Here is a 22,867-nt window from a genome sequence, read left to right on the forward strand (position 1 = left end):
ATGAAAGTATGGACACGATAGCTATACATGTATGCCATTATTTTGAGATTAAAATTAGGTTTCCCTAAAACATCATACTTTTGTGTTTAAAAAAACTATACCCTACAAAAAAAAAACCAAATTATTTTTTTCTTTTTATGAAAACCATTCAAAACATGTCGTTTTGTATTTCACTTTTTTATTTTATTTTAAAAAAGGTGTTCGCTAGTTCAACTAAATTTGACCATATCATCAATTTCATGTAACCCAACCAATTTAGTCTAGTTCTCATCTATTCTGAAGCATAAATAATTGAATATGTGGCTCAGATCGGTCTAGTGGCTGGTCCCCAGTCCAACCGGTTGAACCAGTCATGCAAGCCGATTTTCACAATATGTTTAGCTGAATAAAATGTAAACATTATTTTTTTATTATTATAATTTAATTGATAATAAAATAAGTTTTATGTTTTCTCAAAGGTAATTTTAGATTAATCTATTTTATTTGAATTACACAAAACCAATTTTTCAAGAACTAAAAAATATATTTGAATTTTGTGAGTTGGTGGAGTAGTGCGAACATCCATTTTTGTCCTGTCTAAAAAAAGTCCAAAATTTGTTTCTTTAAAATAATTAGACTCTAAAAAATGATTTTTCAAAAAAATAAATGCTAGGTTCCAAAAACTCACATCATTTTTATCAAATAAAAGAAAAAAAAATCAAATTGAAATGAGCTTCTAGAACCCATACATAAAAAGCAAGAAAATAATAATAATAATATTTTGATAGTAAACACCGTAAACTACTTTTTCTTCCTAATTATTCCTTAAACTTTAACTATTGGTGAAAATTGTTCATAGTTATATACAATTTTAAATTACTATCAATGAAAATAGAATTAAGACATTAGATGTCATCCACTCTCTTATTTTTGTACGTTCAAGTTCCCATACAAAGAGAAGGCACGGTAGAAATTTGTGTCACCACCATCTGAGGTAGAAGCATATGAGATATGCCAATGATGGCAAAGGTTTTAAGACCTCCTCTGTAAGCATACATGCATGGTGATGAAGTTATATGTTGTAGAACCATAGGGGTTGAAAACACACTTTAAGATACAATTTGGGAGGAATTTTTCTTGTGGCGGTGGTGGTGATGGTGGAGGTAAGGGTGTGGTGGTGGTGGAGGTGGTGGTGAGGTGGGAGATGGAGGGGTGGGAGTGATAACTTGGGATACACAACCTTACACCATCTAATGTATTAATTTCATTTTCATTGTTAATAATTTAAAATTGTAGCAAACATGAACCAATTTTACTAATAGTTAAAGTACAAGGAGTAATTATGAAGAAAAAACAGTTTATGATGTCTACTTGCAAAAGACATAAAGTTTAAGGGTGTAAACTTTTCCCTAAATAAATAGAAAATTAAATAAAACTATTTTGTATTAAATTTTATATTAATTTCCGGATTTATCAAAGTAAACAAAAATAATAATAAAGAAAAAGCATTATTATAGAAGCTTCCATTTTCAAATTTCAAAATAAATAAATAAAGAGATAATATTGAAATAGGAGGGTCAAATCAATTCTAGTTGAATTCCTAAAACTAAGTAATTTGGTTTATCAAATTGATGGATTAGGTAACTTAATATTAGGGATAGAGTGGTTATTATTTTAGTATAAATAGGTGTGTTATGATAACACTAAACACACATTAGAAACATAATACACTGTGAACACTAGAAATACCTTGAGAAATCTCAAGAGAGAAAACACTGCTAAAAAAGGCATGTGAAAAGAGAAGGTGAAACACGGTGAAAGTATCAAATAAAAGCGATCCAGTGTGGAGAAGAGCACAACCATGCAGTGGTCTCGTTTTTTCGTTGAATCACAACCGTCCATATTGCTACTTTTCGTCTATCAATGTTGACTACAAGATTGGCCAATCAAGCTTCAAAATGCGGCACAATTACAATGAGCCACACCACACTGAAGTACTATCGCCCACATGTGTAACGGATTACCTGCGGTTACATTCACGATTAAGTCGTGAATCCTCCAATAGGCGACCAATCTGCAGCTTCCACATGGAATCTTTCTAATCACCAATAAGTTGCAACTTCTCCAACGAATAGCAAGCTGACAAATGGCTGTCTATTTCCACCTTCATCACACTCTATTCAAGCTCCAACATCCTATAAGTATATGTGTATATATCATTTTTTATATTTCTAACTTATTATAATGCATTACTATTTAATGATCAAAATATAATTTTAACAAACCATTTTTTCTTTAACAAAATGTCAAAATAATAATATCAACTAGTTAGGTTAATATTCAAGGGGATAAATAGCAATAACAAAAAAAACTAGACAATCACATTTTTAGCAACAATTTAACAAAATTTTTTTTAATAAATAAAAATTGTTGCTAATAAAATAATCAGAACTTAGTACTGAAACAAAAAAATAAGAAGTAATATAATTATTTACTTTAAAACACATTGTAACAACCTTTATAATGATATAAGTTTCGGGGATTAACCAAAGATTGAGGAGGATCGTAGAAATGCTTCTTGTCCTTGAATCATCTTCGAATGGTCGCGCTACGCCACTTCTGTTTCTTCGATTAATTCCCAAAATCAACAAAAATATTTTTTATTGAATTAAGAATTAGTTATAATTAATAATAAATTCTTTTCACTAAAAAAATAAAATTTACCAATCACATCAAGGATGAAGGAAATATCGCCTCTAAGAACTTCTTTTTCTCAACTCATATTTTGTTACGCACAATAATAAAAAATAAATAAAATTTATCCTTTTTATAATTAATTAAATAACAAAATAATTTTAAAAATATAATTAAGTCATATAATTTAGAGAAGAGTAGCGTTTAAAACGGGCTAATACTTTTCCTATTCTGTAACCGACTATCAAACTTGGATATAAAAAATTCAAAGCCCAATGTGATTGGGCCAAAATATTTTTCTATATTTTTACCATAAAATATAGTGGCGACTCTAATAAAGTCGTGCAGCCAAAAACTGAAACACAAGAAATAGAGTAAAAATGTAATTGATTTTTTAAGTATTTAAAAATAAACTATCATTATTAGAAAATATATGAATGTATTAAACAAAAGAACTAGGAATAGCACAATGCACCTTCTCTTACTAAGATTATTTAACTTAAAGAATAACAAATGTCGGGAAAGATTCAAAAGATTTGAATTCTATAGACACATTTTTTTGAGGTGAGGCAAGACCTTTGCTATCATGCTTAAGATGAACTAAATTTAATTATTGGAAATAAGTGAACAATCAAATAGTAAAAGAGTATAGAGAAAAGAGAATAACACAAGAGATTTGGTAACGAGGTTCAGCTAATTGTACCTACTTCCCCAAGAGCGTTGAGAGGATGTCACTATGTATTATTAGAGAATAAAGATTTGTGTTTGACTATTCTTCTCCTTGTTACATTAGGTTTACATAACATAAATATATAGCCCTCTACCACAACCTATTTACATCAGCCCAAACTCATAACTTGTATTGTTGTTATCTAGAGATATAAGTCATTGCACAACAATCTCCACATTGGCGAATATCATCAATCTTCATCTTCCGCCACTAGGTTGGGGGCGCTCCAAAGTCTAGCATCACTGAATGTTTAGCAAGCTCAGGCAATGCCTGAACTTGTCCATGATAACCACCTTGGCTAACAAATCAGCTACAATTTCTGAAGTGTGAACCTTCTGCAATAGTATCTGCCCACAAGCAACCAACTATATGATCTTGTGAAATCTCACATCAATATGTTTGGTCCAAGCATAGTACACCTGGTTCTTTGCCAAGAAGATAACACTCTGACTGTCACAATGCAGCGAAACTCCACCTTGCTCAATGCCTAACTTATTTACCAGCCCCATAAGCCACAAGGCTTCCTTAGAAGCTTCACTAGCTGTCATGTACTCTGCTTCAGTTGTGGACATAACAACAACAAACTGAATTGATGATCTCCACATAATTGGTCCACCTGCAAGGGTGAAGAGAAACCCCGTTGTGGACCTTTTATCATCTAAGTCTCCTACATAGTCCGAATCAATATAACCAATAACTAAAGGCTTACTCTGTTGGTTGTCAAACATGATACTGAGACATGTAGTCCCCTTCAAATATTTGAAAATCCATTTGGCTGCTTCCCCATGTTGCTTTCCTGGTTTAGACATGTACTTGCATACTTGACTAACTGCTTGTGCCAAGTCTGGTCTAGTACAAACCATAGCATACATCAAGCAACTCACTGCACTGACATGTGGAACCTTTGACATGTACCTCTTCTCTTCATCCGTCTTTGGACGCTAATATAGGGAAAGTTTGAAGTGATTTGGCAATGGAGTGCTCACTACTTTAGCGTTGCTCATATCAAATCTCTCTAAGATGTTTTCAACATAGCTTTGTCGGGAGAGCCATAGTTTTCTAGCTCATTTATCCTTGTGCATCTTCATCTCAAGAATCTTCCTAGAAGCCCCTAAATCTTTCATGTCAAACTCCTTACCTAGCATTACTTTCAGCTCATTAATATCACTCAAATGATTAGTAGCAATCAACATATCATCAACATAAAGTAACAGTAAAATAAAAGAACCATCATCAAGTCTTCTCACATAAACACAACAATCATACTCACAGTGTTTGTAATCAAGCTTCAACATATAAGTGTCAACCCGCTTGTACCACCGTCTCGGAGACTACTTGAACCCATATAGAGATTTCTTCAACTTGCAAACCACATGACTCTGTCCAGCTGCATTGAACCTTTCTGGTTGTGTCATGTAAAATTTCTCCTCTAATTCACCATGGAGAAAGGAAGTCTTCACATTCATCTGTTCTAAGTACATATTCTAGCTGGCTACCAAGGTAAGCACTGCCCTGATAGAAGTGTATCTCACCACTGGGGAGAAAATATCATTGTAGTCAATCCCCCTTTGCTAAGAATACCCTTTTGTTACAAGACAAACCTTGAACTTTCCCCCTTCTTTATCTGATACTGTTGGCTTCCTATTATACACCCACTTGCACCCAACTGCATGCTTGTCTAGGGGCATGAGATAAGCTCCCAAGTTGGTTCTTTTGTAGAGACTACATCTCCTCCATCATGGCACTCATCCATTGTTCTTTCTCCTGGCTTTTTATAGCCTCTTGAAAGCTACATGGATCTCCTAAGCTGATATGGAGAGCAACTGAAGTCATATCCTCAAAGTCATATCTCTCTGGAGGTTTGCTAGGACGCATATCATTGTCTCTAGCAGGTAGATACTCCTGCACATCTGAACTCTATGCCTGAGAATCATCTATTCTTGACTTGAACTAGTGCATGATTGCTTGCCTTTATTTACATGAACTATTTCATTTCTTATTGGAATCATATTTGATCCCAAAGTCTCTCCATTTGGCATGGGCACCTCTGTCAAAACTGACTGTTTTCGCATGAAATCTTCATCAAACACTACATCTTTGCTCAAGACCACCTTTCTTGAAACTGGATCCTAAAACTTGAACCTCTTCATACCTTTGGTATATCCAATGAAGATACACTTCTTTGACTTATGATCAAATTTAGATCGTTCATCACTAGGTACATGTACATAAGTAGGATAACCAAATATGCGTAACATATTATAATTGACTACGTTACATGTCCATACTTCTTTTGCAACTTTACCATCCAATGAAGCCCGTGGTGATCTATTGATGACATGGCATGCCATACTAAGTGCTTCTACCCAAAATCCTTTAGAAAGTCCAGCATTCAGTCTCATACATTTGACCCTCTGTGTAAAAGTTCTATTCATCCTCTCTGCAACACCATTCTATTGTTGAGTCTTTTTCACTGAAAAGTGTCTCTGAATATCATGTTCCTCACAGAATTTCTGAAACTGTGAGTCTTTGTACTCCATACCATTGTCTGACCTCAAGTATTTGATTTTTCTATCTATCTGGTTCTCTACCTCTTCCTTCCAAACCTTGAATTTGGCAAAGACTTATGACTTGTGCTTCAGAAAATATATCCAGACCTTGCGAGAAAAATCATCAACAAATGTAACAAAATACCTAGAACCTCCTATGGATGCTTCCTGAGTGGGTCCTCATACATCAATGTGGACATAGTCTAGAATACCCCAAGTCATGTGTTGGTCAGCCTTGAAACTAACCCTGTCTATTTCCCAAGCACACAATGCTCTCACAAATCTAGCTTGCATTTGCTGATTCCCCTTAATAGTGTTTTTTTTTGTTGCATAGTTCTATCATGCTACACACACTAATATGACCCAAATGCATGTGCCATAATTTTGTAGCATCATGGTATGAATATACTGAAATCTCTTCAGCCACTCCAGCAACTCTACCTACAACTGTTCTCCCTAACAGCTTGTAAGTGTTCCCAGCAGTCCTCTTACCCTTCATCACAGTCAGAACACCTTTGCATACTCAAAGAATATCACTGTCCCCATCAGTTCTATAACTAAATCCTTTGGCCTACAATGTCCCCAAAGAAACCAAATTCTTCTTCAAATATGGTATGTGCCTAACCTTAAATAACGTCTTCACTACACCATCATCCATCGCAATTCTGATTTCTCTCATACCAATAATTCCACATGCTCTATTATTTCTAGATACACAAAACCAAAACTGTTTGGCTTGTATGTAGTGAACCATTCTCTGTTTGGCGTCATATGGAGGGAACAACCAGTGTCAAGTATCCACTCATTTGTACTATAATTGGATGATACAGAAAGCAGATCAACTTCAATGTTGTAACTAGAGTCACCTTTCTGTGCAACATTTGCAGATGTAGAAACTTCATCTTTCCCCACCGGCTTGCTATGACTCCATTCATTGGGACAATCCCTTTTATAATGTCCAGTCTGTTTGCACTTATAGTACTCTACTAGTGTTCTGCCCCTTGAATTTGGTCTTTCCCCTTTGACAGGACCTCCTCTACCTTGTCTTCTCCCACACGCTTGGCTCCCATTCACATATAGACCATCACCCTGAGACCCTTCACCTACATTTTGTCTTCTTTGAGTGTGGGACAAAAGTATAAATGTGATCTCATCCAATTTGATTGAGTTTTTCCCGTACGTTAATGTTGTCACCAAGTGTTCATAGGAATTTGGCAAAGAACACAATAATATTATTGTTTTGTCCTCATCATCAACCTTCACATCAAGTTTCTACAAGTCATTGATCACTTGATTAAAATTGTTGAGATGTTGTTACAAATCAGCACATTCCTGCATCTTCAGGTCATAGAGTCTGTTTCAAATACAACTTATTTGTTAAAGACTTGGACATGAACCGCTTCTATAATGTCTCTCATACTTCTGTTAGTGACATCAGATCCATAACATGATACATCACCTCGTCTGATAGACAGAGTCGTATGATTCCTACGCCTTCTCCTTCAACTCTTCCCTATCCAGTTGATCTAAACTATCTGGTTTATTCTCATACAACGTCTTTGATAAACCTTGTTGAACCAACACATTCTTAACCATCATTTGCCACAATCCGAAATTACCAGTTCCATCGAACTTCCCCACCTCGAATTTGGCACTTGGATTAAGAGCCACCTGATACCAATTGTTGGGAACAAGCGGGTAATCAAATAGTAAAAGAGTATAGAGAAAGGAGAATAACATAAGAGATTTGGTAACGAGGTTCGGCCAATTGTGCCTACATCCCCAGGAGCGTTGAGAGGCTATCACTATGTATTATTAAAGAATAAGGATTTGTGTTTGACTATTCTTCTCTTTGTTACATTATGTTTACATAACATAAATATATAGTCCTCTACCCCCAACCTATTTATATTAACCCAAGCCCATAACTTGTATTGTTGTTATCTAGATATATGAGTCATTCCACAACAATATAACACTCAACAAAAATGCCAACTAAAACTAAGAAATCAGTGCATTGATACAAGTAGGAAAGGGCACGGGTCTGGGTTGTGTAGAAAATTCACCCAAAAGCTAAGAACTCTTCTTTTCTTCTTTGGTCTACAAGGCATATATCCTCCACCAACCAAAGGCAATCGTGCTCGAATCAAGTAAAACAAAGTATCAAAGCTCACCCTTTGAATGCATATATTTTGCTAAAGACTTCTAAGGGTTTGTTCTAGAGTTTGATTTTGAAAAGAAAGAAGAGAAATAGAAGGTTTCAGAATCATCTCACATGAGTACTTTATGGCTCAAAAGCATTCATTTTCTCTTCTTTCCTCTTTAAAAACAAACTCGTAAATGGACCCTACCAGTACACGGGATACAGATAGACTAGAAAATCAAATAAGTTTGATACCAACAAAATACATAGATGAAGGAAATTAATTGATACAAAGCTAATGCATTTACAAGAGTCTAAAAGGTGCAGAGGCAAGCAAGTTTTTACAGCAAGTGCACATCAGGATGATCTACCCACCCATACCAAAAAACAGAACACAAACATAGCCTCTGCCTCTAAGACCATCATTTGTGGACTATATTGACAGCAATGATTCGATTCGACTCATTCTCAGCCCCAAATATACACAAATCTCTTGGTTGAATATTGTTTGCTTTGCGATATTCTGACCATCCTTCTGTCAGTGCATAAAAATTTGACTGTTCATGGTAAAATACCGGCCACAAATTCATCAGTTCATCCCGCAGGTACACCACCAGCCTCTTCATTTTTATTCCCCTCTTGTTAGACAGTGGCAATGGTGCAGGCAATTCCTGTGGTCAAGACAAGTTCAAGTGGTCAAAAAATTCAGATAAAGAAGCATGAGAGTGTTGATAGAAAAAATGAAGATTTAATAGCTTTGTCCATTAGAAACAGTGTCAAGTAAAAGAGTGTTCATCAGCTAAAAGAGAGTGTAGCAAAGTCACTATAACATAAACTAACATAATATGTAATCATTTGAGGGCTTGTTAAAATCATACAAGGAAAGTATCAATATCCGTTGGCACGTCACAGGAGACAGTTGCTGCAGTTTGGGAGTGACTCTCATTATCCTCATTAAACGGTTGAAGACTCTGACCAGGCTCTCTTTTAATAACCTTTGATGACCCTACAATCACATTGAAAAATTATTCATGAGACATAATCTGGTAATGTACATAAGCGCAGTGCATTCACACACATGGGGATTTGAAATGAGTATTAAAACAAAAGTAGGGGAAACATATAATTAACACCTGTTGCTAGAAGTAAGTTATCCTTATACACAAAGGGAGTCGTGTCCTGAAGTTCGCTCTTAAATCTTTCGGAAGTTTGACCTGTAATCATAATAGTTAATTCATTAACTCAGGTGAATCAAGGGGCTCCTCTGAGAAGAAAAAAACACAAACTGAGAATCTGTTAATTCACAATACTGCAGATAAATGTATGCACTTATAATGAGATTGAAAGTGAGTAAACAATTTAAAACGCAAGTAAAGAGGGGAAAAACTCCACACCTGTTGTTAGCAATTCATCCTTGTACATGTTAGGAGTCATCTTGTCTACGATCTCTTTCTTAATCGATTGAGACATATGACCTGTAATCATAGTTAATTGATTATTTCAAGAAAATCAAGGAGCTTCTCTGAGAAAGGACATGTAAACTGAGAAGTGAAGATAATGAAAACAATGTGACTCCCAATGTTTTCAGTTTCAAGGATAAATTGAGAGGCTCTATTGAGAATATATATACATAAACTGACAAGATACACTAATGTGAATATTTGATTGTTGTCGTAAAAACTGACAACATGCTAAGGATATGTTTTTTGGGATTTCACCAAATGTTCACTTTCTGAAAACGAGCCAATCAAAAGAATAAAAAGCTGAATGTTGTAAACAATTACGAGAGTACATCTTCTATCCTAAAATGTATATCACTCCATCTACCCTATCATTCTCATTGGACAGAAAATATAAAGTTAATATATATTCAGTCTGACCAATGAAAAATAAGTGTTACATAGAATGGTACAACTGTGACAACAAATGTAGCTCCAATCGTTACACATTACAAGAAATAAACTTAAAATCCCTACAAATAACCATGTGAAACAAACTAAGTTGCAAATTATTTATCTTATTCCTCAACAAAATATGTCTTGATAGATGAAAATGAAGCTACTTTGTTAACTATGGTACCTAAGCCCTCAGCAAATTGGGACTCTCGAACTTTCCTGTTGGACATAATGGAAATGTTCTCTCTGTTTTCTTCAAGTTTCGTATTACATTTGTTGACATATGCACTTTTGTCTTTCAGTCCAAGAGAATTATTTCTTCCAGTCAAGACAAATTTATATGGATCTGAAGCAGCTCCTCTTCTCAACTTCCCTTCAAACAAATGATCATTGTTATACATGATTGCATCATTTTGATATGCATAGAATCTACAATCAACATGAGAATCTTTCGAATCTCTGGTTGTACATAAGCCGATAAGCGCAGACAATTGCATTCACACACATATACTAAGAAAGGATTAACACCTGCTGCTAATAGGAAATCCTCTTTGTACAAAGTGGCAGTCATGTCCTCAAGCTCGCTTTTTAACCATTTGGACATTTCACCTGTAATCATAAGACAAGAAAATACATAAAAAACTGAGAATCGGTTAAATAACATAACTTCAGATAAGTATATGTGCATACTCACAAAAATGAAATTAAAAGTGATTAAAATATTTAAAACCGAAGTGATGAGAAAAGAAATCAACACCTGTTGCTGGCAATTCATCCTTGTACTTGTACACACTAGGGGTCATGTCTACATGCTCTTTCTTAATCTCTTTAGACATTTGACCTGTAATCACAATAGTTAATTGACTTAGTTCAGGAAAATCAAGGAGCTCCATTGAAAAAGACAAAGTGAGAATATATATTTATACATAAACTGAGAAAATACACCTTTCCTTATAGTGTCCGAGATTTTTGGGATCCCATCGAGTACCCCATTGGTGTTGTAAAAACTGCCAATTTGTGAAGCATATCTTTTTTGGGATATCACCATCTGTTCACTTTCTGAAAACAAGCCAATAAAAAGCTGGATGTTGGAAATAACTACACATAATATAAGAAATAAACTTATAACCCCAACAAATATGTGAAACAAAACACAACAACCAAGCCTTTATCCCCCTAGGTAGGGTCGGCTACATGGATCGAACATGCCATAATGTTCTTTCATAAATCACGCGAAGCAAACTAAGTTGCAAATTATTTATTGGATTCCTCAGAAAAATCGAAGTGTCTAGAAATGGAAATGAAGCTCCTGTTTAGCTCTGGTACCTAAGCCCTCAGCAAATTGGCACTCTCGAACTTTCCGGTTGGACATAATGGAATTGTTCTCACTGTTTTCTTTAAGTTTCAAAGTACAATTCTTGTCATATGCACTATTGTCTTTCTGTCCAAGAGAATGATTACATCTGGACAATTTCAATTCGGATGGATCTGAAGCAGCTCCTTTACCCAATATCCTTTCATACAAAGGATCTTTGTTACATATGATTGCTTCATTTTGACATGCATGGGACCCACAATCAACATCACAAACATTTGAATCTACAGTTGCAACTTTCCAAGTCCCATTAACATCACAGTTATTCAATATTTCACAGTCAAGCACATCAAACATGGAGGTCTTGGCATCTCTTTCTGTTTCTCCTAAACCTCGGCTTGTCATGTAACATGGGTCTTCACCGTAGTCTTCTATGCACACAGATTTGGTCGTTGCATTGATATTATCATAATTTGAAACTTTCTCAATGTTATGTTGTGTTCCTCCTAAATCAACCTCTCTGTGCTGCCTTTTCATTTTTGGCAGATCAGAAATGGAGACACCAGAGGCCTTCAATCCTTGTCTAACCAACAAACCGTCTTTAACAGAAGAGTCATTTCTACCCCTACTTCTTTTTTTCTGATTTCTTGTTTTAGAAAAATCAAGCATATTACATGCAGACTCATCATAGATCAAAACATCAAAGTGAGATTCACTGGTATAGTTGAATATCAAAAAATCTCCAATCTTAAGCCCGTGATCAAATGAAAAAGCACTCCACCCTTCCTTAAAAGCAATAGAACCATAAACAAATGATACGGTTACTTTCCATTGCTCTCCACTTGGGTCCTCGAGAATGATTTGCTTATCAAGCAAGTCCCCGACTGACACATTATGATAAAACTTCGGAGGAACATACTGCAATTAAGATGATGTTCAGAAATATAAATGTGGTTATATATACTCAAAACGCAGTAGGAAGATAAAGCGATGAAAAAAACATGGATGCAGGGATCCCCTTCACACATTATGAAAAGAAAAACTTGCTTGTATGTTGTTAGAGAGGCAGAAAAAGTAAACACAGTAAAAACAAAAATTTGATATACATTTGGATGTGTGTCAACTAACCATGAGAATTTTGTGGGTCAAGAAATTTAAAACTACAGGAATAGATATTATAAACAGCATAGTAGATTACATGGAACATGGATTTGTTATAGATTTTACTTTGTCAAACCAAATATGTCTCAATGTCAAGTATCCTTCAAGTTATAGAAGCATTGATATGGAAAGAGAATGTTGAATTTTGGATGAATGCACAACCATCTTAATCCTTAGGAAACTAAGGGTGGCGCAATACACGAGACTCCCACCAAGTGGGGTCTAGAGAGAGTAGATGAATAATTGAATACAGCCTTAATCCCTACGAAACTATGGAAAGACTTCAAAAAAGAAAGTATCATTTCAATATTGGAAATAAAGATTAAATTACAATAATACTATACTTATTAGGAGCATTAAACTATCTTCACTTGACCATTAAATATAAGTGAACCATTCATTTTTGTGGAAAAAAATGCCAAGGATCAGACATGCAGAGAGTATGGATTGAAAGAGTAAGAGAAAGGGGGAATGAAGTATAAACTTATATGAATAATATCCCCAAATTAGAGAAAAATCAAAATCAAGTAGCACCATAATGAAGTAAAATACAATAGAAGTTACTAATATATAATACAATTTAAGAAAATAACAAACATATCCAACTTTAAGAGGACCCTGGGACAAGGCCAACTTATGAAAATGCCAAAAGAAAGTTGAAAGCTTTTCTTTATAACAGTGTGGCTACTCCATAACGTTCTTACAAATAAGTAAACCAAGTAGGATTCACCTTTAACAGATTTTAAAGATTATTATAATAAAAATACTATAGAAAGTTGAGAGAGAACATAACAGATTAATGACCTTGACCAGGAAACATGTTTTCAAGATATTGGTGGCTCTCACATGTGGAGTAGCAACATTATCATTCCTTCAAGGCTCAACCTCGCCAATAAAATAAAAAGAAAACTAATAGCAACAACCAACATTAGCCAAAAAAATTGGTATAATTCTAGAACGGCTCCGACAATGCAATGGTGTCCAAAACAGTGAGCTGGTCTGTTTTTAACATGGGGATGTCGTGAATAATAGTCTGCATGTACAATTTTTTACAGTAACACGAAACGTCTTAAAGAAAACGACATACTTAGCAATTGTTCGCAACTCAGCAGGTGCCATAAATTGTTTTTTAATTCATATTTTAACCGTTTGCATCCCAATGATCCCATAGCTTTTGAAGAGGTAAATGTGGTTTGGAATTTGTGTCAACATGTTTCTCAATTTTATAGAATAACTACTGAAAGACTTTAGAATCGTGTTTGCAAATGAGAATTGTAGTTTTTGTGTTTGATCCAAACAAAATTGACTTTAGAATAAAACATTGTCACATGAATGACTTCACTTTAATCTAAATCAAGTTTACAAAATCAAATTCATTAAAAAGGTGATGCAAGTATTTCTAAAAAAATTAGTTTTTTATTTTGGTATGGTATCCTTCACCGTGAGGCTAAAGAACTAATATGTTTGTCCCTCCCAACAAGTATCGCTGTCAAATCGGGAATGGAACTCTTAGCTTTTTGATATTTCTGATCTAGCGGCGTCTTACAACACTAGACCAACAGTTTGGTCTCTAAAAAGTGAAAATAAAATAATAAAAACAACAATTACATGCACAATAAGGAAAGCAAGTTGGATGGGAAGATAATTAGCGTACATACCATATATTTGGAAAAGTCTTCACCGATCATGACCTTAAAGAAAGAAGTGTGTAAAAGTGACGAACTTTTCCCTTTTCCGTGTAAAAATCGACACTTTCTCGTACACTCCGAACACACTGGATCCACATTGCGACCCATTTCTTTCTTAATCACTGAGTTTACAAGTTCTGTGTTTGACAAATGAAAAAATAAAATGCAATGAGGAAAAAAACCCCAACTTTTGCTTGAATAACAACACATTGTTATTTATTTATCATGTTTTAACGAAAAGGACATAAAATGGGGTAACAATGTAGAGTGGGATTTCAAAATCTGCGTTTTTGCTTACTTGCCTTGCACGCTTTTTTTCTTCTTCACTCAGCTTCTACAGCAAGGTGCAGAGAGAGTGGTACAGAATAATGGATTACTTTATTTTCTACCGCAGAGTGTTACTGTTGGGGGAGAAAGAAAGATAAACTATGTTATAAAAGGTGACTCCTAACATACAATTTATGACGAAGATCACATGTCTAAGTTAGTATCCATGTCCACCTAATTAATGTAATGTTTGGAAAGGAAAGGTCACACATTGATATGTATTTTTTACTAGTGTAAATCTTTAAATGACATGTCATTATGTTATTCCATGTGACATGGTTGAGGATTTTTAAATTATCTCCCATTATGCTTTAGTTCACCTTTCCTGCCTTCATATTTAGAATGAATTTAAAATTTGTGTATGGGTTAAGTTTTTTATATTTATATTAACAGTGTATATATATTATAGTTATTTTATTTTATTTAAATTTATTTATAATTTATGTTTCTTTCTTTGTTATTATTTGGGTTATCTTATTGTTTGTAATGATTTTTATTTATATAATAAATTGTTTAGTCTGATCATGTTTGAGTTTGACTCATTTTTACCATTAGATTAAAGTATCTCTTGATGTAAGGAAATAAGTTATTTCCATACAACCACTAAAAGTATGACATATGTCATATTTAATCATTTTTTATATAAATATTTCTAAAACTAAACAAAAATAGTACAAATATCATATTTTTATTGGCTGGAGGAGATAAATCATATCCTAATACGATGAGATATTTTATTCTCTTTTACTATCCTAAACTTCTACATAGTATTAGAGTAGTTTTATCCTTGATAAAACGTTCAATCACTATCTCGCTATCGACTTGTCCAAAATTCAGAACTCCTATTATTCATCTTTTTTTTGTACTGCCACCTTCTCTTTGGTATTTATTTATTTTCTAACCTCACAACTCCATATTACATACCACATTTATTCAAATAATTGGTCCTACATCATTGTAGTTGAAGGTCTTGACTTTAAAATTTCATTTTGAGTTTAATATCACTTATGACTCATTAAAAATTGGTCAAACATCATTATGAATCATGTGCACAATCCGAAGGAAAAGAAAAGCCCTACGTTGTGCACAAAATATACATAATCACCCTTGGAGAAAGAAAATTGAAAGTGGATGCACGTGATGAAAGAACTGACATGGATGTATTGAATAAAATGAGCATTGTTCTACACATAGTTGACGATGCTTACAAGCACAAAAGTGAAAGAATTGTTGGTCATGTTCCTTTTGCTCTTACACCTTCATGTGTTCCACATACAGTGTTGTTGAAGCTGAACCAACAAATATAATGATCATGGATGAGATTCTTAGCCTGTGTAGCTATGTAACTTGGGTTAGGTTCCTCTCCATATAGAGAGGCCAGTGCAATATTATAATAAACATAAGGGTATAAATATAAAAACATATCACATTTTCTTTGGTTTTTGACATCACTTGCCTCTCCATTACTAGAAAGGAGTCTCATTCATATAACCTCGAAGGTGGACCATCTGGAGCCTATGAACAAAGGCCTAAGAGAGGACATAGCTAATATTTCTACAAGGTTGATGACTTACATGCATTCATGGAAGAAGATGATGAATCCACATCTTTGTAATTGTTTTCAGCACTTTTAATTGGGATTAGTGTATTTATTGATTTTTATTTCGGATATATTTTGGGATGATTATATTTTGTGTTGTTCAAATTCATACCATTTTACTTTTGGGTTGAAAAGTTGTTGTGTTTGATTGCATTTTGATAGATAGATATCAATTGAGTTTTTAATTTAATAATTATAGGTTTAACTCATTGTCTAGTATGGCGCTATAATTTGTTATTTCTTTCCTACAATATATTTTCCTTAAACTATTTTGAGGTAAATATTATTGTTTTTTCTTCTTTTTGATAACACTAAAAGGGGATGAAAGGTTGGTTTATGGTTGGTTTTTATTTCATGGCATTAAAAGTATAAATTGAAAAGGGGAAGATTATGAAGAATAACATCTTATTGACCCTTGGGTGGGTTTTCATAAAGTACTAACATCAGCAAATAATAAGACCATGAAAGATTGGAAAGCACATGGATTTAACAGTATATAAATAAATTTCATTTCTTTCTAGTTGAAGGTCTTCATTCTTGCCTTTGATAGTCCATTTTAAGTTTTATATTAAATCAATTAATGAAGGCTAAAATGTTTTTCAAAGTTAAAACATGTAGAAATCACTAAAATAGGTTTTAAAAATGAATTTATTATAAATCTATCTAATAAGTTATCAGGAATGGAGTAACAGCCTACCAAAAAATATGTATCAGGTTACAAAAAACTTATAATCGATTATTACAGGCTTGTAATTGATTACACAACTCTATGAGCATAATTTGTGAATTTTAAACTCGGCCAATATATTCTCAAATGTTGCATAACTGGTAGGTTGAACCTTAGAACCCATCTACACTACATATATACATTTCTAAGCCCGTGAAACTGAACAATAATTTGTACATATAAAAAATCATAAGTTTTTCAGAAATTTTTATACTTAAAAGAGGGATAACGTTGTCTAAATTTTCAGAATTTAGAAAACAGAGCCTTATGTGATTTTGTTCTGAAAATGTTATTGACAAAAATTCTATCATCTTAGATTAGGCATACAATTTCTTAGCCACTCTAAAAGTATCCTTCATATATCGGAATTAGAGTGATCCTTTGATTCACAATAGGGTCTGGTGAGATATTATAAAAAGGAAGTGGCATGCTTTCTTTTGTGTGTTAAGTATTCTTGTAATAGTCTTGGTGTGAGACTTGTACGAGCACTTGATTATATAATGAAACAATAAATATCTGAAACCCAGGACTGGATGTAGCCTTCAGCTAGAGAATGTGATTCATGACACATCATGCGTGTGAATCTTCTCTAACCTTTAACTCTTTGCTTTTAGCATATTTGGGTTCCTTGGTTTCATGATTGAAGATTTTAATTTCTTTTAAAAACATGAATATATCTTGATCTCGTCTATTGATATTCATTGAGTAATCCATATTGGTTATTTACTTACGTTTCCATTACAAACGTTTTTGAATTAAAAAAATTTAAATTGACTACGATTTTACAAACTTAATATATTCCATCTTAGGTTGTTATTGAGTGTTTATAGTTATGATATATCAACACAATTACAATGATATTGTATCTTACTAGTTGCTTATGTAATAATGATAGCATTAAAATAGCATCACTTAACTAAAAGCGAATGCTTTAAAATTTTAAGAATTTAGAAGGAAAATAATTATTATCTATATATGTATTAAAATAATAATAAAATGCACATTTTTACATACTAATAACAAAATTAAGTTGTTAATTTGTTTTCTATATTTTATATATTAAAGGTTCTACTTTTGACTGGATAAAGTTTGTTGTTATACAATATGCATGACTTTATTTGTCATAATATTTGATTGATATAAAAAATTTAAGTTATTGAATATTTATATCAAGTAGTGTTAAACTTTATGAAATTAATCCATTATGTTTGAATATGGATGAATTGGATAACTTAAAATCTAATTTAAATGGATTTATATGGATTGATAGATTACATAATGATGAATGCCCGGTTCAGATGTTTGAAATTGTTAAGGGCATGCATCATTTATAATTCCAAATCATTGATTTAAGAATGATTTAAATTTTTTGGAATTACAATGTAACTTAAAAAATAATGCAACAAACGACCATTTCTGTTAAGATTTCCTATAGAAAGCATATCTCTATTCTTAACACACTCGACCACTACTCATTATTTTTTGCTCACAATTTCCTCTTAAGGAAATCTACACATAGGGTATTTTCATGCAAACATTGCCAAATACATTAAGGTCTAGAACAATATCCTTTCCCTTAACAGAGGAATGTAGTATATTGTTCTTTAAAGTACAATTGTAGTAAAATACACACACAAGTTCAAGAACATAGACATTTTTATCAACACAGGATTCTCTAAGATTCTAATGCCTATTGAGTTCAGGAAATTTAACTGAGAAAATTCAAAGGAGTTGAGAATACCATAATTTGGAGCCATGAGTTGCTTCCCTAAGAAATATTCCTGGAAGGTTTGTCGTTGTTGGTCATTCGACAAGAGGCGTGATAATTCTAGCGGGTTGGTCTCTTTTGCCTCACGGTTGACCAGTATGAAAAAGTCTGATACGTTGTTTCTTGGTTCTTGAAGAAGAAACCATGATTTGGAAGTTTTTATGTTCTAGGTTTCTCAAAGAAATTGATTTTAGGGTTTCTGATTTTGGGCACAATAGATGGAATTTGTGGTTGGAAAATGATTTATGATGAAAATGTATGTGTTTTGGCCACAAATTTCATAAAAATGTTTACAAAATGAAAGATTTGGAGTAGAATGGATTTTGGATCTCATGGGGAAGGAGGAGAGGTTTGAAAAATATGGAAAAAATGGAGGTTTCTATATATAAACATGATGGAGTAATCGGTTACTCCTTCTTAGGATTTCGAGATTTCTAGAATTCTACCTCAGGTAATCGGTTACCCAACCATTTAGTTTCTTCAACTAATCAATTACTCGATTGAGTAATCCATTACTTGCCCCAGCTTAGATTTTTTAGGTTCCCCAATATCTCGTAATCGATTACCTAGTCAGGGTTATCGGTTCAACCCAAATTTTTTTAAAAATTCACAAAATCACTCAATCATTTAAACAAGTACCCTTATATATCATGCCATAAGCATTAATGTATAAACATGTAGTAATGCTTTAATTTAAATCTATTTCATCTAATATGCCTAATTCTCTTCTAATCTTATAAAAAGGTTCTTTAGCCAAGGATTTTGTAAATAAATCTGCTAGTTGATCATAAGTCTCTACAAACTCTAAGTGCACAACTTTATTTAGCACATGGTCCCTTAAGAAGTGATGTCTTATATCTATGTGTTTGGTCCTATAATATATTATTGGATTCTATATTAGGTTAATAACACTAGTGTTATCACACTTTAAAGGATTGCATCCTAAGTCTAGATCATAGTGATGTAATTGTTGTTTGAGCCACAACACTTGTGTACAATAACTACTTGCTACAGTGTATTCTGCCTCACAGTTTTTAATGCAACACATGCTTGCTTCTTATATGACCAAGAGATTAGGGCATTTCCTAGAATGTGACAAGTTTAGTAACACCCTGACTCAATGAAATTAAACTAAGTAAACAAATGAAGAAAAGATATATTTGCGGAAGCAAAATCGTTTTCTTTAAATGAGAAATAAAATTTCCAAAATATCTTTCATATAGCAATGAACTTGAATTTTGAAACAAGTAGGAATTTCCTTGACATATCCTTCCAAAACAATGTAAAATTCTCAACGTGTTAATGATAAAATATAATACATTGACTTAGGTGTTACATCCTACAACAGAGCGACACAATATCTAGCTATAAGAATTGTCTTTTGTTTCCTTTAGACGGTGACACAATCATTCTCCATGAAGTCACGTACTCCCTAAAATGTTAGGAGAGTATGTACTTCCACTGGTATACAAACAACACATAAGTATCAGATTCACATAACAAATATCATACGATAAATATAGGTAAATATCACTTGGACATTTTTCGATGTGGAACGTCAATATCATGATGCATGCATGTCTACATTGTCTCTCCTAACACAACTATCAACTCATAATTAAGTGCATGGAGAAATGACTCCTATAAGGCCCCTAACACAACATTAACAACAATTGTATCGATATTGGTCAAGCCCGACCAGTCCTATGTTATTCTTAGGAAGCGAACAAGATGACTACATCATCGTGTTGACCATTGGTAACTCATTGACAAAGTACCATGCACTGGTAGCGTCGGTCTATCCTTCGGTCAGAAAAGTTAACCACCATATCACCCTGAACAGGATACCTTCAAGGGGCGTCAAAGATCACCACAATTACTGTGAGGAGTTCCTTTGGCGCAAGGGAGCTATCCTATTCATGACAGATCAATCCCCATCCGTAGTATCCCCTCAACTAAGTCACACAAACAGGGTATCCCTCTGGGTTCTCGATGCAATCTGCAGTGTTGCATATTTTAGTAGATTATGCTACTAATAGTAGACATAGTGATATGGATCTTATATTCCACTCAAGACAAGACAACAATTCCTTTAAGATGAACGAATGAAAACTTTTCAGGGTAAAGATATTAACTTTATTTAAAGAAGGTTTTGACCAAAAGAATCATTTTATGGTAAGTCAAGACAATTTATACAAATTAGACACTTTGGAAAATAAAAGCTTAGAAATATGGTTTTTCTCAAATTGCTTTCTTTTAACTTAGAAAACTGATAAGTGCCAAAAGTACCTAATTTTCATACACTTTTCATGACACTTATCCTATGCAAATCATTCAAAACCAACTTAATTCAATACTTTTTAAATAAATTGTCACATTTTGTTCTTATATTTTTTTACCATCTCAAAAAATATATAGTCAAGCAAGGAGGTGTCCACATAGACCATTTTGATGCACACATGAAGCTGCTCATTAAGCAGTCTGGCATGGACAATTGCACCGCCTAGCTGACCAAGCACCAACTTGGCTCGGTCAGGCACAAGCTTTACACAGTCACACTCAAGCCTGGCACAAGCCAACCTGCTGAAGCAGGCAGCTCCCCATACACCTTGGGACCGCCCAACTAGAACCACACACCTAGCTAAAGCAGGACAAGCTGCTCAAGCCGGCAGCTCAGCATGGCCATATAAGCAGCTAGGCTGGCTGGACCCAATAAGGAGTCAACTTGACTTATCCACTAAGAAACCTTGACATCATGCATGACCTCACTTGACAAGGCCCCTGAGCACTTTTCAGAGTAGCCCACAATAGTCTGGTCAAGTAGCTCACAACTAGCTTTGGTGAGTCAACAAGCAGTTGACTATGCTGCTTGGTCATGGACCAAACTCATGCTGAAGGGTTTGGTGTACCTGGCATGGACAAGCAAGTGAGACAGGCGGTGCCCTGGTTTGCCTATAAATAAGACCTCATTCCATCCATTTGAAAAAAATCACTTACACTTGAAAATCACTTCATTCTTCATACTTTTCTCTCTAGACTTTGTAGCCTCGGTTCTAAAGCTTGTTCTAGGTAATTTCTTGTAAATTGTACTTAGAATTCAAGAGGAGAAAAAAGATGGCAAATGTGATACAAAAATATGATTTTGTAATCTCATTTGGTTCCAAAAGCATCTCATCCTTGGAGATATGACTCAAGCTCCTAAACATTGATTTGGATTATAGTGTAATGTTATTTCTTCTCTTCTTTTGTATTATCTTTTGAAATCAATATATTCAAGCTATTACTTTTTGGTTAAGATTTGATTCTTAATGAAGTTCTTAATGTAGTTTTAGCTTGATCACCTAAAACTTGATTTAAAGATCCAAAAATGCTTCTTCTTAAAGTGTTGACAAGTGAACTAAAAAGTATTACCTACACCTTAGTCCACCTGTCACATCAAGCATCTATTTTAAGCAACTTATATTCAAGGCTAAATGATGTTAATGGAGCCTGAAGTAGGGTGTGACAACCTACTTCGACGAGTGACACTTAACTATCATTTAGTGTATTTCATAAGGTTTGAAAATCAACTTATCATTCCAGGACACTAGATGAAGGATTTAGAAATGATGTGTGGAATTAACCAAAAGTATAACACATAACTTGTTAATGTTTTTCAAAACCATTTGGAGTATAGAAATAATTCCATATTTCAAACCAATTTTCTCCTCAATAATTTGTGAATATTAGTTTATGTTTTCCTTGTTAATTTTTATACAACACAAAATCATCAAAAAGTGTTTAATCATTATTTTTGCTATAATATGTCTATATGATTTTCTTCTATTAAACAATTCTCTTTGGTTCGACATAACCCTATACTATACTACAATTGATTTTCTGCAACTAACTATTTATTGCTTTATTTATTTATTCTTTATCAACCTTCCATAAGGAAGTAGTTCGGTTAATAAAGGAAAAAAGAAAATAAATATCAACCCTTGTCACTTATGTTAATTTTCTAAATTCATACCATTAAACTGGCGTTGAAATTTATTCCAACAAAGTTGAGATGGTATGAAGTTGTTAATAATTAAATAAGGCTAAAATTTTGATCAAATGGAATATTCTTGAAACCATTATACGAGTGTTGAAATTTAATTTAACAAGGCCGAGATGACAAACAAAGAATAAACCAAGTAAATAAATAAAATCAGAAACTTGGCTAATCACTCAATAATAGCATCCTCTGAAAACTCTTTCAACAAATTGGCGCCGCTGCCGGGGAATTGCCAGATAATAGAAATTCATA

The 22,867-nt window shown here is 33.6% G+C and overlaps 1 protein-coding gene and 1 long non-coding RNA gene across 7 annotated transcripts; one reads left to right on the forward strand and one right to left on the reverse strand.

The window, feature by feature from the left end:
* The first annotated feature begins 3,294 nt into the window (after positions 1-3,294).
* Positions 3,295-7,855, forward strand: LOC109340745. The gene is made up of 3 exons (XR_002106834.1): positions 3,295-3,319; positions 4,853-4,855; positions 7,682-7,855. It is a non-coding gene; the product is annotated as an uncharacterized LOC109340745 (long non-coding RNA).
* Positions 7,856-8,385: 530 nt separating this feature from the next.
* LOC109340743 (B3 domain-containing protein Os02g0598200-like) lies at positions 8,386-14,538 on the reverse strand. 6 transcript variants are annotated; one of them, XM_019578472.1, is made up of 11 exons: positions 14,453-14,538; positions 14,125-14,291; positions 11,317-12,223; positions 10,936-11,049; positions 10,748-10,831; positions 10,519-10,599; positions 10,175-10,363; positions 9,490-9,570; positions 9,229-9,309; positions 8,974-9,101; positions 8,386-8,766 (listed from the first exon to the last, which is right to left on the reverse strand). In XM_019578472.1, the coding sequence occupies exons 2-11, from the start codon at positions 14,260-14,262 to the stop codon at positions 8,518-8,520; spliced, it is 2,052 nt and encodes a 683-aa protein (XP_019434017.1). In that variant the 5' UTR covers positions 14,263-14,291; positions 14,453-14,538; the 3' UTR covers positions 8,386-8,517. The 6 variants fall into 6 exon arrangements, with proteins under 6 accessions (XP_019434017.1, XP_019434015.1, XP_019434016.1 ...); XM_019578470.1 differs by lacking the exon at positions 14,453-14,538 and having other exon boundaries at positions 14,125-14,436; XM_019578471.1 differs by lacking the exons at positions 10,519-10,599; positions 14,453-14,538 and having other exon boundaries at positions 14,125-14,435.
* Positions 14,539-22,867: the final 8,329 nt, after the last annotated feature.

This window comes from Lupinus angustifolius, unplaced genomic scaffold, assembly GCF_001865875.1.
Source record: "Lupinus angustifolius cultivar Tanjil unplaced genomic scaffold, LupAngTanjil_v1.0 Scaffold_243_8, whole genome shotgun sequence".
Lineage (NCBI taxonomy): Eukaryota > Viridiplantae > Streptophyta > Magnoliopsida > Fabales > Fabaceae > Lupinus > Lupinus angustifolius.